The sequence below is a fragment of the Stegostoma tigrinum genome, chromosome 11, assembly GCF_030684315.1.
Source record: "Stegostoma tigrinum isolate sSteTig4 chromosome 11, sSteTig4.hap1, whole genome shotgun sequence".
Classification (NCBI taxonomy): Eukaryota; Metazoa; Chordata; class Chondrichthyes; order Orectolobiformes; family Stegostomatidae; genus Stegostoma; species Stegostoma tigrinum.
Window position 1 is genome coordinate 16093046 of NC_081364.1, and position 18136 is coordinate 16111181.

At 39.9% G+C, this 18136-nt stretch overlaps 1 protein-coding gene across 1 annotated transcript in view; it reads right to left on the reverse strand.

Moving 5' to 3' along the window:
- celsr3 (cadherin, EGF LAG seven-pass G-type receptor 3) overlaps positions 1–18136 on the reverse strand; it is a 262123-nt gene that overhangs the window by 86031 nt on the left and 157956 nt on the right. The window contains exons 16-18 of the mRNA XM_048547414.2: positions 7311–7412; positions 1029–1043; positions 814–908 (exon numbers count right to left, since the gene is read on the reverse strand). Coding sequence (XP_048403371.2) covers positions 814–908; positions 1029–1043; positions 7311–7412 — 212 coding nt within the window. The remainder of the gene's footprint in view (positions 1–813; positions 909–1028; positions 1044–7310; positions 7413–18136) is intronic.

The following is an 18136-nucleotide window of genomic DNA, read 5'->3' on the forward strand; positions in this document are numbered from 1 at the left end:
AGAAAACTCAAAGTTGTAAAAAAGAAAAAAACACTCAATGCTATTTTCTTTCCACTTTCACGTATGCATCAAAAATTTGGACAAGGTTTCCGGGAGAAAACAGGTCTCTGAAATGTGTAAGCTAAGATACATACTGAAAAAACTGCTGAACACAGACCATAAGAGATGTCGGAAACTGGACACATTCTTCAAAATTACTTCAAAATGTCAACGTTTCGGCCATTTGATCAGAGCTGATTAGCTCCTGAGCTCTCCTAAATGGAAGAACGGACGGTAACAGAGGTAGGGGTCATTCTGGGTGTGGTTGGATGATGGAACGTCACAGAGCTGTTGTAGATGGACTACAGTGAATGAGAGAGGTTGGTGTCGTATGGATGAGGGATATATCCGATACCAGGAAATTTCCTGGCAGAGTAGCAACAAGCAATAGCAGCTGATCCACAGCTTGCCAAATGATGTAATCAGTGCTTACCATCTAATTAGTACCAACCATTCATAGATATTATTTAGCAACTTATTTGATTAAGGGAAATTTACAATTTGGGAGCAACTCCCAAAGAACAATCCAGATGTGGCAAACTGGATAACAAATAGAGCAACCCATCAAAGCATTCCTGTCAAACTTCACTAGAGTTAATCCAGTGAAAAATTCTATCCTTAATATCTAATTGACTATGACAATGCTTCTGTTGCAGTATGAATGTTTAACACAGTTGCTGAAATTTTTCCCAGAAATTATTTTACGTTGGTTATCTTTTGTTCAGGACAGATTAACGTTTGAATACAGAAAAAGGTTTTCAAAGCAGTACTTACAGTCTCTGCCAATTGCATGAGTGGTGGCGATGTACAGTTAAAAAGATCTGGTTCCATCCAACCATGTTCCTCCCCACAGTGGCGAATCACAGTACCTGAAATAGGTGGTCTAATATAAGACAACGATCTGAAAAAGCCGGGCTTTTAATAGAAAAAGCTTACACATGAAGCCAAGCAAAGCATCACATGGTTCAGCAGTGAGCACAACAACTTACCATCAGCCCGCACGCCTGCAAAGGGAGAAGAGGAAAGAAAAATACAAGGGTCAAGGTGACAAGAGTATGTGAAAGAAAACGAAATTACTCACCAAAACTGTGCGCTGAGAGGTTCAAAAGGAGGTCAGCTTCAGCAAGTCCTTCAAATAACACTGTTTTGTGGATATTTTATTGTTTGCACAGCATGTGCGAAAGTATTGAACTCAAGAGTATAAAAGGGATGCATTAACACTGGTTGGGATTGTCTCTACCAAACAAAATCACTTGTATACCACAGAATCAAAAATGTTAAAAATTGTGATAATTGCTTTAAATTTTGTTTATTTGTTGTCAGTGAAGCTTCAGAATATATGTCTATGAAACATGATCAAAAAATTAGGATTTTCCAGAGGTAGCAGATTCCCAACAGCAGGGCTGGAAGTGACTTCAGCCACATATTACTGTTGCTAGAACTGCCACTTTAATACACATAGCGGCCTACCCCCATGAGGTGGCAGTTTTGTGGATATTTTATTGTTTGCACAGCATGTGCAAAATTATTGAACTCAAGAGTATAAAAGGGATGCATTAACAACGGTTGGGATTGTCTCTATCAAACAAAATCACTTGTATACCACAGAATCAAAAATGTTAAAAATTGTGATAAAATCTACTAATATTGCAGCTCCCATTTTAAGACAGAAAGTATAAGTGGACAAGTATTTCAGGACGTATGAAAAGTGCATCACAAAGAGGAAAGAAAACAGAAGAAATATTAAAGAGGTAGTGAAATAGGATACAAGGTGAGTATGTATGTGTGTGTAGGAAAATAGTCAAATGGAGCAAAGATCTTTCCAATCTTTATTTGAAACTAGTACTGATGCAAATTAAGCAGGCCAAAATATTGTATAAAATATTTTTTTACAGAAGTGATTAATTTAAAAAATACCTTTACATCACATAAATTCACCTTAATGCAGAAGTGTTTAGCTGAAATTTTACTACCTCCCAAGAGGTTGGGAAGGGGCAGGGGGAGAGGTTACCAGTTTGGATTAGTTGCCCAATGCATTCCTTCCATTCGGGCATTTTATGAGCAGCAGGACTGGGAGATCACCAATTACCATGACTAGCGCCTGCTTACTGGTGCTGTCACAATTTTGCTGACGGTGGACTGCGGCACCCCCATCCCAGCCTTTCCAGCAGCAGCCTTAAGGTGGTTTTCATGAAACAAAGATATAGCCATGAGAAAAGAAGGCAGTGCCCAATGACCCCAATAATTTTCTTGGAGGGGTTTCTCCTCCAGCACCCAATTCTGAATTTTTTTCAAAGGTTTTTCTTGCCTAGCTGATGTAGGCCTCTTGTTCCTGGATGCCTCAGCAACAATTACTGGCCCTGTGATTGGACTGGCACCTCATGGGGGTAGGCCACTACGTGTATTAAAGTGGCAGTTCTAGCAACAGTAATATGTGGCTGAAGACACGTCCAGCCGTGCTTTTGGGAATCTGCTACCTCTGGAAAATTCTAATCTTTTTGATCATGTTTCATAGACATATATTCTGAAGCTTCACTGACATAAAATAATCAAAATTTAAAGCAATATTAATTTGTTACCATCTTAAACTGCAAACACATATAGATCCACATTTTCTAAAAACTCTCCAAGTCCAAACAGGGGTAAACTAATCAGTTAGAAATATAATCCAATGTAGACTGAGCTGGTTCAGTTGTCGAGGCCAGATTTTCGGGGCTAGAGTGACTGTCTCAGCGACGATTTAGACACATTGTGTTGAATTTTCAAAATGGAATTAGGAACCCAACATCCCACTAAAGTCTAAGTTCAAACACCATGCCTCAAGTACATTACTCATAAAGCTAATCTGAAATGCAAGTACCTGAATTGGACAGGAAGCAGGAACTGCCTGCAGAACACAAGGGGTAAAGGAAGATGGCAGCCATGATTGGGCTGGTCACTGACTTGCTAAAAAACGCATAGAGATCTTTAGAGGGCCCACAATACAAAACCACAAGATGGTGCCCAAACAACAGAAACGAGGTAACGTGCTCAAATCAGTTCAAGGTCTCCAAGGTGCTCAGAATTTTCAAAACATTAAAAAATACTTTTCCTAAGCCAAGCTGTGAAGTCAAACCATGTGCAATAAAATGAAAACAGTTGCACTGGTTGACTCAGCCCCTAAAACGCTCCTTGGGGAGTTTAATTGATTTTTAAATGGAGGAGCCTGGGTTCCCTGCTCCCCACCCTCACTTTGAAAATTGGAACCTGTCCTGAAGGTGTTAAGATCTAGAGATGCCCCAAGGAAATAGAATTTTTAAATTAGATTGACACAGAGCCCTGACTGCCTACATTTGAAAATCTGGCGCTTCAACTTTGCTGGAATTATTGTTTGTGAAAGTTGTGCATTTATTTTCTCCCTCAGTTTGTGAGCATTTTTTTAAACGTGGCTAAGCATCTTCCTAAGAAACAGGATAACAAAGTGTGAAGCTGGATGAACACAGCAGGCCAAGCAGCATCTCAGGAACACAAAACCTGACATTTCGGGCCTAGACCCTTCCTCAGAGAGGCATCTGCAGTTCCCATTATCTCCAGCTTCACACTTTGTTATCTTGGATTCTCCAGCATCTGCATCTCCCATTATCTCTGCTCACAATTTTAACCTCACCGCGAAGCCTCTTCCAGGATACCTAACCTGAAGAAGTTACCCTCCTCCTTCCTAAGAAACAGGAGCAGGTGTACACTGTTTCAGCCTATTCCACCACTGAGATCATTGCTGATCCAAGTGTAGCCTAAATTCCACTTTCCTGTTGTTTCTCATAACATTTTGTTGTATTTTTTCATTAACCCGTTCAAAGATGTTAATTTGCAGCTCTGGAGCAGGTGGGACTCGAATGTGGCCTCCTGATCCTGGGTAAGGACACCACCATAAGATGGCCCCTAAAATATATAAGTTAATGGGTCTGAAGGATTTAATGTTCAATGTTAAATTGAATGTTACCCATTCTCTGACAGTTTCACACAATCTGTGGGTGAAGACAGTGATCTCTGCACGAACCTTCAGAGAACAGACGTATTCTGCACAACTCCTGAGAATGATAGGAATTATACCTGACTTGAACTATGAGTTCAGATATAAGGATATCATACTGCAGTTATACAGGGCCTTGGTGAGACCACACGTAGAGTCATGTGCACAGTTTTGGTCTCCCTACCTGAAAAGAACATTCTTGTCATGGAAGGAGTGCAGTGGAGGTTCATTACACTTTAATTGGGGATTGGCACGGTTGTCTTAGGGGCAGCAACTCATTTGTCCGAACCTGTATTCACAAGAATTTAGAAGGATGAAAGGGTATCTCACAGAAACATATAACATTCTAACAGGGGTGGACAGACTTGATGCAGGATGGATGGTTTCCCTGGCTGGGGAGTCTAGAACCAGGAAGTTACAGTCTCAGGATACAGGGTAGGCCATTTAGAACTGAGATGAGGAAACACTTCTTCACTCAGAGGGTAATGAACCTGTGGAATTCCCTACCTCAGAAGGCCGTAGAAGCTAAGTCACTGAATATATTCATGAAACAAATACATTTTCAGATGTTAAAGAAATCACAGATTTGGAGAGAAAGCAGGAACATGATATTGAGTTAGCAGAATATGGCCGTTCTGAAAATTGGAGAAGCCTCAAAGATTAGAATGATCTACTCCTGCTCCTAGTTTGATGTTTCTATATAATGCAGTTGTATTTATTGATCATGCAGAAAGCCATCTTGTTAACCAAGGACAGAATGTAAAGATTCTCTGGTGGTCCATCTTCCACAGCTGATTGTTCGAAACGAACTGGACAAAAAATAGGCAAAGGAGGATTGGTGCCAGTAGACTCTCTCAAATAACTCAGATGCCTAACCACATACTGCAAAGGTTGCAGACACTATGCGGTGCTAATTATGGCAGTTGGGTAATATCATATCCTTAACTCCCTTATCAATGCTGGTCCACTCACTGTTCACTATGTCTCATGCAGACTTGCAAACAAGAGAAAGGGTTCCACTTTTAGGCCTAAAAAGTGGCAAGTCTTCTCAAATTACTCTGGAAAGCCACAGAACCTAAAAATATTTGAACAATAAGTTGAACAAGCTGTTTCATGCTGATATCATGTGGTAGTTATATGTGTATTTCCCACTAACAGTGTACTGCAGTCTGTCCATAAAGGCAGTCTGCCTATCACACAATTGAGCAATGTCACATATAAGTTTCAGTGCAGGCGTAATATAGGTATGTAGGCCATACCTCCCAAAAATTAAACAAAACACTACTCCTTAGAATGTCCGCAATAGGCAGAGTATAGAATGTATTCGATCAGCCCACACTTGCAAAACCCAAAGCAAAATTCTGTTAGATACGATTACACAATTGGGTGAAACATACAAACAATCCTGAATGCATTCATCACTACATTAATTACTAATTTGTGCATCAGTCAAGCTCTTAATATGGTTCATTTATGTTTTGTAGAAGTAATATGCATGTACATGCAGCAACCCATCCTCAGTAAAAGAGACTTGTTTAAGCTTTGTTGATAATAAAATGTGAGGCTGGATGAACACAGCAGGCCAAGCAGCATCTCAGGAGCACAAAAGCTGACGTTTCGGGCCTAGACCTTGCTCCTGAGATGCTGCTGGGCCTGCTGTGTTCATCCAGCCTCACATTTTATTATCTTGGAATTCTCCAGCATCTGCAGTTCCCATTATCTCTTGTTTAAGCTTTGTGCCTTTTTTGTATTACCTGGGAGTTTTGGAGGTTCGGGGTGGGGGGTGCAAGGAGAGCTGTTGTTCCCTGTTGCTTTCTCCACCGCAATGCTTGGCTAATGACAGTCAACATGCCAAGTTACCAGCACCTCATTATTCTGTAGCATAAATTGTTGGGATCATCTGAAATGTGGCATTCCTGAATTTGTCCTGATGTTGCATTATGGAGAAATTTGTCAACACATCTCTCTTTTGAGCATTCTTCAAGTTTTTTTTGATAAAAAAATCGTGTTTTTTGGGACTAAATCTTTCACTTTGCTGCTTGGGCTCAAAAATTCTACTATTCTTACCTCAATGGCTGTAATCTGATTTGCATTTAGATCAAACTACCTCCAGCTCTTGAAAGTGTAAATGCAGAATGAGGCAGAGATAATTTTCAATGTTACCAGATATTTACTAACCTGTACATCATACCAACATAATATTCTTTAACCTCACACCTGTCTCAGTTCAGCTGTTCTGAAACCCTCATCCAAGTTTTTGTTAATTCTAGACTTGACAATCCCAATGCAGTCCTGGCTGTTCTTCCATATTCTACTCTCTAAAAACTTCAGATCACCCAAAATTCTCCTGCAAAAGTCTTTTTTTTGTACCAAGTCAAATTCCTTTTGTGCTCAATGACTTACAACAGCTCCCACCCAAGGAATATCCAAAAGCTAAAATTCTCATCTTTGTTCTCAAATTTTCATGTGGCCTTGTTCCTTCCCATCTCATTCAACTCAACCACACCCACAACTTCATCAATCTTGCATTCTTCTAACTCTTATTTCTTTAACATCCTTGACTTTAACTGCTTCACAGTGACTATCCTTTCATTTGGCAAGGCCCTAAATTCTGGATTTCCTTCCATAAACTCTTCCAACTCACTTTTGTTTTTTGAAACAATATTAAAATTTGCATCTTTGAACAGAGCTTTTTAATCATCTGGTTTAACATATCCTTAAGTTGCTCTGCATTGTATTTTGTTTTATAATGCTTCTCTGATGTGCCTTGGAATATTTCATTACATTAAAAGTGCTATGTATGTTCTGCCTACTATTAGGAAAAACAAACTCAGTTAAAATAAAAAGAGGTCGTATTACAATGCAGTAAGTTAATACAACGTAGGCAGAATTTAAGACTTGAAGTTTACCCTGAAGCATTTAATTCTGGGCAATGTGCAAACCCTCATTCAGGCACTGAGGGTGGAACTGAACCTGGGCCCCGGGTGCTGTGAGGCAGCAATGCTAACCACTGAGCCACCGTGCTGCCTAGTTTCTTTTCTTTTTCAAAAATTTCTGCCCTTAGGTTTAATTGATAAGGAACTTTACACTGTCAACAACAAACTGAAAGGAAGGACAAGTTGGCGAGTCCCATTGAGTATGTATTAGCATTGTCAGAAAATGAACTGAATAGCCGAGCAATGTGTGACTTAACCAACTTTTGTGTGAATATGAAAGCATGAAGTAAAAATTGTTGTGAAAATAAGGTAGAATAGTCACTCACCAAGGGAACCTTTTGGGCACAATACAGCTGCTGGGACTCCAAACTTTGTTCGGGGCCACCAAACGCCAGCCTTGAGTGATTTGGGGCATCCATCATATATCACTATGGAGAAGGGAGGCAACAAAAGATATATCAGCAAAGTAGTTTTAAAAATATAATTACCCTGTTACGTGCTGGAGTTTAAATCATACAGCCCACAATTATCCAGCACAGCAGGAATAATTAAATTTGTGCAGAGCTTTCCTTGAATCAGCCATGTCAACTGGAATGATTATAAATGGGTATCTTGAACAATAAGTAAGGTAATGAGGTATTGGATGATCACCAAAAATCAGTCCATGATATCCTTTGTTACACTCTACAAACCCTGTATTGCCACCAAGGCCCTCTAATGATTATCAAAATAGCATTTTAATGGAATAAAATTGTGCACATTAATAATTTTTTGACAATGCAAAGATCTGTTAGAACTCTTAAGCTTTAGCCTAACAATGGAAGTGGAAATTTTTCAACACTTCAGAGAACGATAGAAGTAGAATTGCACTGGAAATGCAGATTAAATTTATGTACAGGGTGTAAGGAGAGGCATGTGCTTCTCATTTGCATTGTTTAAAATCATTATGAAAAATATTCTCTTCTACAGAGTTTATGACAGAATAAAGTTTTGAGCACTTTTAAGACCATGAGATGTAGGAGCAAAAATAACATTCAGCCCATCAAGACTAATTATCCTCAACTCCGCTTTCTTACATGTTCCCTTACTGATTGAAAATCCATCTCAGCCTTGAATGTACTTAATGACCAAGCGTTGACAACCCTCTGTGGTAAAGAATTCCACAGATTCACTATATTCAGAAAAGAAATTCTTCCCCATACATGCACCTCCTTAATTTGACAATATGCACTCTGGTCCTAGATTCTTCACAACCTCTCCACATCAACCCTATCAAGTACCCTAAGAATCTTGTGATCAGAGATAATGGGAACTGCAGATGCTGGAGAACCCGAGACAACAAAGCGTGGAGCTGGATGAACACAGCAGGCCAAGCAGCACCCTAGGAGCACAAAAACTGACGTTTCACGCCTAGACCCTCAATGTGGAGTGCTGACAAAGGACTGGAAGGGAATGTCTGCCTAGTGGTGCCATCCACCTGGAGGTGGTGGAAATTGCAGTGCTTCAAGAAAACTCAGCACAAACTGGGAGAACAACACCTCATTTTCCACGTGGGAACCCTGCAACCTTATGGACTCAAAATCAAGTTCAATAATTTTACAGCTTGAGCACCTTCTCTCATGTTCTTACCGCAACCCCCTCTCACTAGACCTTGCTATTAACAACCCATTGTCAGCTAATAATAGTCCCCATTTAGTAGCTATTCATTCTCCTAGGCTGAGCTTTACCCATTCCTTTGTCTGCCCAACGGCTTTCTCTCCCTGGGTTCCATCTTCACTCATCATTTATTCCTTCCCCAACACCTGCCCCTCTCCCCACTTCTTCAGTATATATACCATCCTTATCTTAGCTACAATCAGTTCTGAAGAAGCGTATCTGGACCTAAAACATTAACTCTGTTTTCTCGCCACAGATGCTGCCAGACTGGCTGTGTCTTTCCAGCAATTGGTAGGCTTGTTTCAAAATTCCTCATGGTATGTAGGTATCACATGCTGGGCCAGAAGTTATTGTGGATGTCTAATAGCCCTGCAACTAAGTGGCTGGTTGGGCCATTTAAGAGGACAGGTAAGAGTCAACCACATTTTTATTGGTCTGGAGTTGTATGCAATCAGATCAGGTAAACATGGTGCATTTTCTTCTGCAAAGGACTTGTGAACTAGAACAATAATCAACAGTGGTTACATGATTGCCATTAGGCTAACTGTTTTAATTCCATATTTTTTTATTCATCAATTGACATGATGGAATTCAAATGCATGTCCCCAGACCATTAGCTCAAGATTCTAGATTACTACCTCAATGACATTTCCATGATGCCATCGCCTTCTCTAAAATCAAATATAAAACAATGAATTATAACTTGTGGCAGGTAGCTAACAGAATTGCAGTTTAAGACAGGAGAAAAGTTAGTGGAAGATGCAAATGTGACCCTAGTAATTGTTTTGGAGAACTGAAAGTGGTAACGGATTTGTGCACGGGATGTCATGCACGGCAAATCTTTTCAAGTTTTTCGAAGAGATAACAAAGGGGGCCTGAGGACAGGGCAGTACATGTTGTCTTTAAAGACTTCAGGAAGGCTATCGACATGGTCTCACAAGGCAGCCTAGTCATGAAAGTTAGGTCACATGGGATCCAGGGATACCTAGCTAATTGGAATCAAAATTGACTCTGTGGTAGGAAGCAGGTGATGGTTGAAGGTCGTTTCTCGGACTGGAGGCCTGTGACTGGTGGTGTGCCACAAGTGCTGGGACCTTTGTTATTTGTTTTCTATACAAATGATCTGGATGTGAATATACAAGGCATGATTGTAAATTTGCAGATGATACAAAATTAGGAATTGTTGCTAGCAAAGAAGGTTATCAAAAATTACAGAAGGATCTTGTCAGGTGGGGAAATGGACTGAGGATTAGCAAATGCAATTCAATACAGATAAGTGTGAGGTGTTGCACTTTGGAAAGTCAAACCAAAGTAGGGCTTATACAGTAAATGGTAAGTTCCTGAGGAGTGTTGTAGAACAGAAGGAACTAGGAGTAAAAGTACATAGTTCACTGAAAGTGGTGTCACAGGTTGATGAAGAAGTCATTTAGCATGTTGGCCTTCATCAATCGAAGTATTAAGTAAAGGAGTTCTGGACATTATGATACAGTTATTATACATTGGTGAGGTTGCACTTGGAGTTTTGTGTGCAGTTTTGGTAACTCTGTTATAGAAGAGATAGTTAAACTAGAAAATGTGCAAAGAAGATTTACAAGGATGTTGCCAGGACTAGTAAGCCTGAGTTATAGGGAGAGGTCGACCTGACAGGGCTTTATTCCTTGGAATGTAGGAGAATGAGGGGCAACCTTATTGAGGTGTATTAAATCATGAGGGACATAGGTAGGATGAATGCATATAGTCTTTTTCCCAGGGATGGGGAATTGTAAGTTAGAAGGCATAGGTTTAAGGTGAGAGGGGAAAGATTTAAGATGGACCAGAGGGACAACTTCTTCACACAGAAGGTGGTGCATATATGGAATGGGTTGCCAGAGAAAGTGGTTGAGGCAGGTACATTAGCAACATTTTAAAAAAACATTTGGATAGGTACATGGATGGGAAGGGTTTAAACAGATATGAATCAAATGCGGGCAATTGGAACTAGTTGAGTGGGCACCATGGCAGCATGGACCGGTTTTGGCCAAAGGGCCTGTTTTCATGCCGTAATACTCTATGACTGCATGATAAAAAGACTGAAATCTGCACCAACAATTCATTTTAATTTTCATGTCACTTTCAATACATAAATATTAAAATTACACTTTAAACTGAGATGACACAATTGCCTATGTATTGTTTTTGGCAGAACTGACTTGCATTTTCAAATGGTGGATGTCACAAAGATGTACTTGCAAGTTCAATGTTGGGGTCTTTTGCATCATGTTGCTTTCTCTTCTCACCTTAAAACATAACCCATAGTTTTGAATACCTCCACCCTATGGAAAAGACTCTTCTTATTCACCTTATCTATGTCCCTCATGATTTCCCTTCATTTCCAGCAAAATCCTGGAAGATCTTTTCTGAACCCTCTCCAATTTAATAATGTTTTTCTGCTAGCAGGGCAATCAACACAGCACACGGTCCTCACCAATGTCCTGTATAACCTCAACATGATGTTCCAACTCCTATACTCAAACAGTTGGAGAGCTGGGTGGCACACCACATTCTCCAAGGAGAACACAGTAATAGAAAATGATCTGGGTACAACATTGCCTGTTTTGGCAGAGCTGCAAATAGAGCTTGGGGTTGAGAGGCTTAGACAAGCTATTGAGGCACTTGTTATTGTGCAGTCCCAAATGTTCTTTTTCTCAGAGGGTGGTAGATGGGCTCCAAATCAATGTGTTATCAAAAGAACAAAGAAATGACATCACCAATGCAGGAAATGACATCACCAACCCAAGGAAACCTAAACAGATAAACAGAAAGCGGGACATAACACCAGCGCTTCACCGGAGGCTCAGTGATGATGTTATTAGAATGGTGACAAAACGTCTGAAAACGAACCTTCCAGCTCAGCGAGCAAACTCACATCCAGAACCTCAACCTGAGATACAAATCTTCTCAAAATTTGCTGGCCAAAATAACCAGAATTAATCAGGAAGTCAGGAAACTGATCCTCTTGCAACAACTGCACAAACCCTTCTGTCTCTACTAGAGGGAAGAGACTGTATTCTAGAAGACGCCTATGCACAGACTGCAACTTTGCACAAAAAGATGGCTGCAATAAATATGACTACTATTGAGGCATCTCCTTGTTGAAAGTAAAAATGTTGGGAGAATATTTCCACATTGCTTTGGCAGTTTGCAGATATACCAGGTGTCGCAATTACTGTAACTTTCCAGAATTTGCTACATTTTTCTTTTTTGATAACTGGCCTAATTTAATAATGTTCTGGTATAGTATTCTATCATTGCATTGAAATGAGACAGTACACAGATATCTTGGCAACTGTAAAAAGGTGCCTAAAAACTAGCAAAGCTAAGAGCAAATTAAGAATCGCACATATCTGATGTCCAAAATGGAGCGTAGATCCAATATGATAGGATGTGTACTTATTTTGGAATGCTTGGATGATCCAGTGGTATATAGAAGTAGTTTCTCCCATATCTAGCATTCAAAGAAAATAATAATCTACTTTTGTATAGTACCTACCATGGTATCAGGACATGTCAAGTGCTTTAAACCCTATTAAAACGTAGTTACCGGCAAAAGGACAACTCATTCAAAGCATATTCCAATTCAAACTGATGAAATTGTGACCAAACTAATCTGAATTTGCTCAAGAGATATACATTGGACAAGTTACTAGAGAAAAGGTCTATGGTTCTTCAAGTTGTGGCTTGATATCTTATAGGCCATATGAGGGAGCAGTGGGTGTCACGATTTATTGTATAATTAAATATTAGCATCTCAAATAACATGGCCCTCATCAAAACTGTACTGAAGTATCACTTGAGATTGAGTTTTTGGACTGAGAATTGAACCCATGGCCTTCTGTCTCAAAGGCAACTCTGCTACTGCTGAGCCAAGGTGCTCATGTCAGAATGGAAACTTCTTTGCATCAGAAATTTGGAGCTGGCTGTAGTGGAACAAATAGGTGGCTAGCATGACTGAGAGCCAAAGTCGGTCAGTGAGCACAGGGATGAATAGCATTGGGAGCATGTGATATGGCGATAGAAGTGTTTAATGTGGCAAGGCTCCATCTAGCTACCCTAATTCCTCTACGGGGAAGTACGGGCCATTGAAGAATGGCCCTAACATTTGAGGTGGTGAAAGGGGGCAGTGTTTTACAAAATTATGGTATAGATCTAAACCTTCTGCTTAAAAAGTTCTTTAGGTTAGCTCAATTGAAAATTCAAATATTTGACTGATAGATTTTCATTAAGTAAGAGTTTGTAGTTAAGATAAAGATCAGCAAGGATGTAATTGAATAGCAGAGAGGATTTAAGGGGTTGAAAGGCCTAATCTCATTCTGAGATTTTCTGTTATGGTTTACAACTTCCTTCAGAGAAAATCTCTGAAATGCCCGTTAACTCTATCACCCCAAACTCTGCATTCTCAGTGCATCTCAAATGTGTAAATAATGGACATAAACCATGTTTGGTATAAAATTCGTACATCTTCAAGATTATCAATTCTCACTATCCCACATAGGTAATACTTCCTGAAATCCATCTTTTGTGCTGTAGTCTACTCTCTAAGGACTGGTGGCCATGGTGATGCTAAAATTATTCATGCTTCACTTAGATAATCAATACTTAATGTTGTTTGAACGCTTCTCCGCAGCATATTTAATTGTGCTATGAGAACCCATTTAGCAGAGCTCAAAAATAGAATCACAAGAGTTGTTTGAAGGTTTTCATGTTAAGAGCAGTTTTTTTTAATTCATTCATGGGATGTGGTATTGCTGGTTAGGCCAGCATTTATTACCAATCCTTATTTGCTATTATGCTGTTTTCTTGAAGCATTGCAGTCATTAGGATGTAGGGCCACAGATATTGCTACTAGGAGGGGAATTTCATGATTTTGACAATGAAGGAGCAGAGATACAGCTCCAAGTCAGGATGATGCACTTTCGAGAGGAACGTGCAGATGCTGGTATTGCTAAGTACCTGTTATCCTTGTCCTTCTATGTGGTTGAGGTCACAGTTGGAAGATGCTGTCAAAGGAGCCTTACTGAGTTGTTACAATGCATCTTGCAGATGGTACATTGCACCACCACGCATTAGGGGTGAAAGAAGTGATGTTTGAAGGTGGTGGATGTGTGGCAATCAAGTGGCCTGAGTGATGTTGAGCTTCTTGAATGTTATCGGAGCTGCACCCATTCACATATCTGACTTGTACCTTGTAGATGGTGAAAAGACATTGCAGACATACGAGGCGAGTTGCTTCCTGAAGCCATTATATTCTTATGCTGGTTCAGCTGTTTTCAATCAATGGTAACAATCTCCAGGATGTTGATAGGAATGCCGAGTAAGATTTTTTTTAAACTGTTGAACCATGAGAAACTTGCTCTGAAAAGAACAGTTGTTATCTTAAAAGAATTATTCAGTCTTGACAGGCAGGTTTCAGGCAGCATACTAGAGGAATAACTGGAACAATTGAAAGAGATAGTTACGCATAGTGGAGAATGGTCATATGGGAGCTTACTGCTGTCAGGCTTTTGTGTTTACTATCAGTTGGTACATGTTCACACTTTTGCAGCTAACTGGTTGACTGTGCAGAAGGTCTGGTATACTTCTGGAGTAACGTTAGCCAGATTCAGTGATGGGAAGGCCACGATTTTGGGGGTTGTGTTGGCAGTTGGTAGATTTCCATGGCATTTTGTAACCAATGACCTGCATGCAAAACAAAACTTTTCACAGTACCTTGGTACATATTACAATAATAAATCAAACCAAAAAAATCAATGCATGATGAATGTGATAGATTTACAGTTTGACTACTGGATGTTGGAGGTTGTGTGTTTGTTGGTAGTTGATTTGCCCTATTCACTGTGTTTGAAGTTCCTCAAGTTTATTACTTCTATAGGTTGTGGCAACAGTAATGTTAGCAGTAATGTATCTAATCAACCCGTTCAAATGAATTATGATGCACTCCATGAGCAGGTGGGACTTGAACCTGGGTCTTCTGGCTCAGAGGTTGGATTGCTACCATTGCACCACAACAACCTAAGAATGTTCATCTAGACCAAACAGATGTATTGCTCTACTATATAGAACCATCTCTTTCACTTCTTTCAGTCATCACTCTAGATGATCGCCAGAATACACTGCCTAAAATATCAAGACCTAACAATTCTGAATGAACTCTAAGGTAACAATTGCTCTTTCCAAAGAAGATCTCATACATTTAAATGATAAAAAAATCCTACTCAATAACATGTAATTAGATGATAAGAACACATCCACATCCTGAGATGACCTCATCGATCAAGCTATCATTTTGGGCTTGTTATGCAGGTGAACTTTACTTTCAATGGTCTATCATACTAAAAAGAGTTTAGCCAAACAAAACAACAAACACAATAAATAGAAATAATTTGCATATTTCCTGCTACCTGTCCAACAAATATGGTTATATCCATTAGAGCATTTAATGACCCAGATAAGCTGGCTAAAATCCAGTGACCTAAAATATTGTGGACATGTTGCCTGCGTTATTAAGTCTCTTACAGAGGGTTGATGTTGCTTTATGTTGGGTCAACATCTCAACACAACCATCTCCCATCAATGAAGAGTTACTGGCAGTCACTGGGCAACTAAGAAACTTTTCAAGTCTTTACTAGATAGGTAGGCAGTATTATAAGATTTTCATGAATACGTTGTTTGTCAGCAGTCTCATGACCAGCCAGCAGCAAAGTTCACCACGAAATGAGTCAACGCTGTTCTGAAAAAGGGTCCCGACCCAAAATGTTGACATTCCTGCTCCACTGATGTTGCCTGACCTGCTGTGTTCCTCCAGCTCCACATTGTGTTGACTCTGACTCCAGCATCTGCAGTTCTTGGTATATTCACCACAAAATGACAGTTCCTGTTGAAGTCAACTTCCCAATTGCAGAATATATATGAGGAGGCCAAGGTGCCTTTCATGTCCTGACTCTAACTACAGCAAGTGTGTAACACATTAGTCAAGAAGCCAGTTATTTTGCATCTTGGTCAGTGCAAGGAATCTCCTGAGCGGCCAGTTGGGATCACGGATTTCACCCACTCAAACAGGAACACTGGTGGAAGAGGAATCAAGAACGGAATTTCCCAAGGCAGGAGATTTGGAGAATGTAGCTTAGCATATGCCAGGATGCACATCCTGAGATTTTACAGCCAATATCTTCAGCATTGAGATGATGGCAAAGAGGTACTCTCTGTCAACAACTGGTGCAGGTCGCAATCCCTTATGTGCATTTGCAACAAATCTTTTTAACAGCTTGATCCTGGATCCCTCAGGACTGGAGGATGCCCCAGTTAAAAGAAATTTATGCTAATTAAGCAAATGAGCTTAGAAGTGGGCGTGGACTTTAAAACAGATATATAAGTAGTAATAGATATGGGAACAGAAAACATGCGTAAAAGATGTGTAAAAACTACAGGACGATGCATCAACCAAGATGGAAAAATAAAATAACTAGAGTGTAATTATCATCTTTCACTAATAGTTTTCAGTCAATGTAAGCTATTAGCAGTACCCCAATGAAATACAAGAACCAAGGACCACTGATTATAAGTCGCCCAGCGAAGCCATATATGCAATGTGTATAATTCTGGGAATCCTAGCTGTAAAAGTATACAAGGCTTAAACTTTAGGACTGCATTTACCTATGCCTTTTAGAGTTGAATCTGCTTGCATGAGGGAGATTGAGGGAGGGCACCTAATCTGAAAGGGACAGATAAGCACACAAATGGAATGGTCTACACTCTCCCACACTCGATACAGGAATTAGCTGTCAATCTTCCTCCTTAAGGGAGCTGCAGTAACAAAAAGTAAAAAAAAAACTAATTCTGTAGGAGTTCAGACACGCTTTCTGGCCTGACCCTTACTCTCTGCTCCAGAGGCCTAACATTTCATTAGGAAGCTCTTACATCTCTTTGCCCCCAGTGGGCTGGCCCTCAACTTTTCAATGAATCCCTGCGAAGAAAACGGTTTTAATGGTTCAAGTCCAGTGATTCTTAAACTTATACGGAGTTGGGGGGGGGGGGATGCAGATTCGTGTGGGAATAAGAACAGAAGTACAGGAGATATATCAAACATGGCTAAGGGCCCTGACATCCATGGTAGCAGGGATTCCTCAGCTGAGGAAAATGGTGGACATTTTCTGAGGCCACCATGCAGAAAATGGCATCATCAGAACTAATGCAACTGGGTGAATGAGATCTAGTCCTTATGGGAAGCAGAATTTGAGGACATATAGTCAAGGTAACTGTGGGAGTCAGTGGGTTTGTGGTGTACATTGGTAGCTAGCCTATCACCAGAAATAGAAACAGAGATGTTGAGGAAGGGAAGGGATGAGTTAGAGATGAGCCAGGTGAAGGTGAGGGCTGGGTGGAAATTGGAAGCAAAATTGATTAATTTCCACGGTTCAAGACAAGAGAGGGAAACAGCATCGATGATCAGAGAAAGAGTTGTTGGGAGGGACCCGAATAAAATTGGAACAAGGAATGTTCCACATACCCCACAAAGAGACAGGCACAACTGGGATCCACATAGGTACCCATGGCTACACTTTTAATCTGAAGAAATTCAGAGGAGTTAAAGGAGAAAGATTAAGATTTTACTTACTGATATTTTGAAGGAGAGTTATAAATGAATTACAAACTGATTTTCGTTCTTGAGATATATTTGATTAGCAGCTATTTTAATATTTGTAATTACTTCAACCCATTCTGCTAACACTTGAGATTAAAGTACCCATGCAGAATTTTCTATCGGCTCGCATGGGAGTGGGGGGCGCTTGGAAGTAAGGGCAGTAGGCTGGCTTTTTGTGGCCATTGGTTAGGGTTAGGTCTCTTGGACACCAGGACTTAATTGCTGAGGTGGTGAGAAGGAGTGACATCTCTCTGGCAACAATTCACCCAACTATCTGGGCTTCATCAGGACTTCCAGGGAGAGCAAAACATTTTCTTTCGTAGCCATTTCAATACATTCATGGAGAATGTCTGTTGCTCATTCAAAGCATGATAATTAACTTTTACCTGCAATAAATTTAATTCACTATTGTTTAATCACCTAATCAAGTACTGTACAGACATTGCTGTATATTAACTAAACACCATTTCATTTCTTGAAAAAACTGATAGATGAAATTTTATCTTGTCACTGACTATCATAGGGACATTAACATATTTAAATTGCTGTACCTGTTCAACAACAAGAACATGAGCATAATTATTTTCTTACTGAACGAAGGTACTGGCATACTTCTCTTTTGCTCTTTATAGGTGCACAAGTATTTGTTAAATGTACTTCAAATTATCCCTCTTAACTGCCAAACATCTGTAAGTTCTCATGTTGCCATTTATACCATATTCTGCACACCAAAGCAGCAGCAATAATAGATATTACAGCAAATCAAAACTAGGCAGGTCTAGTTGGGCTTTGGCTCAATTGTTTTGTGCCTTCAACTTT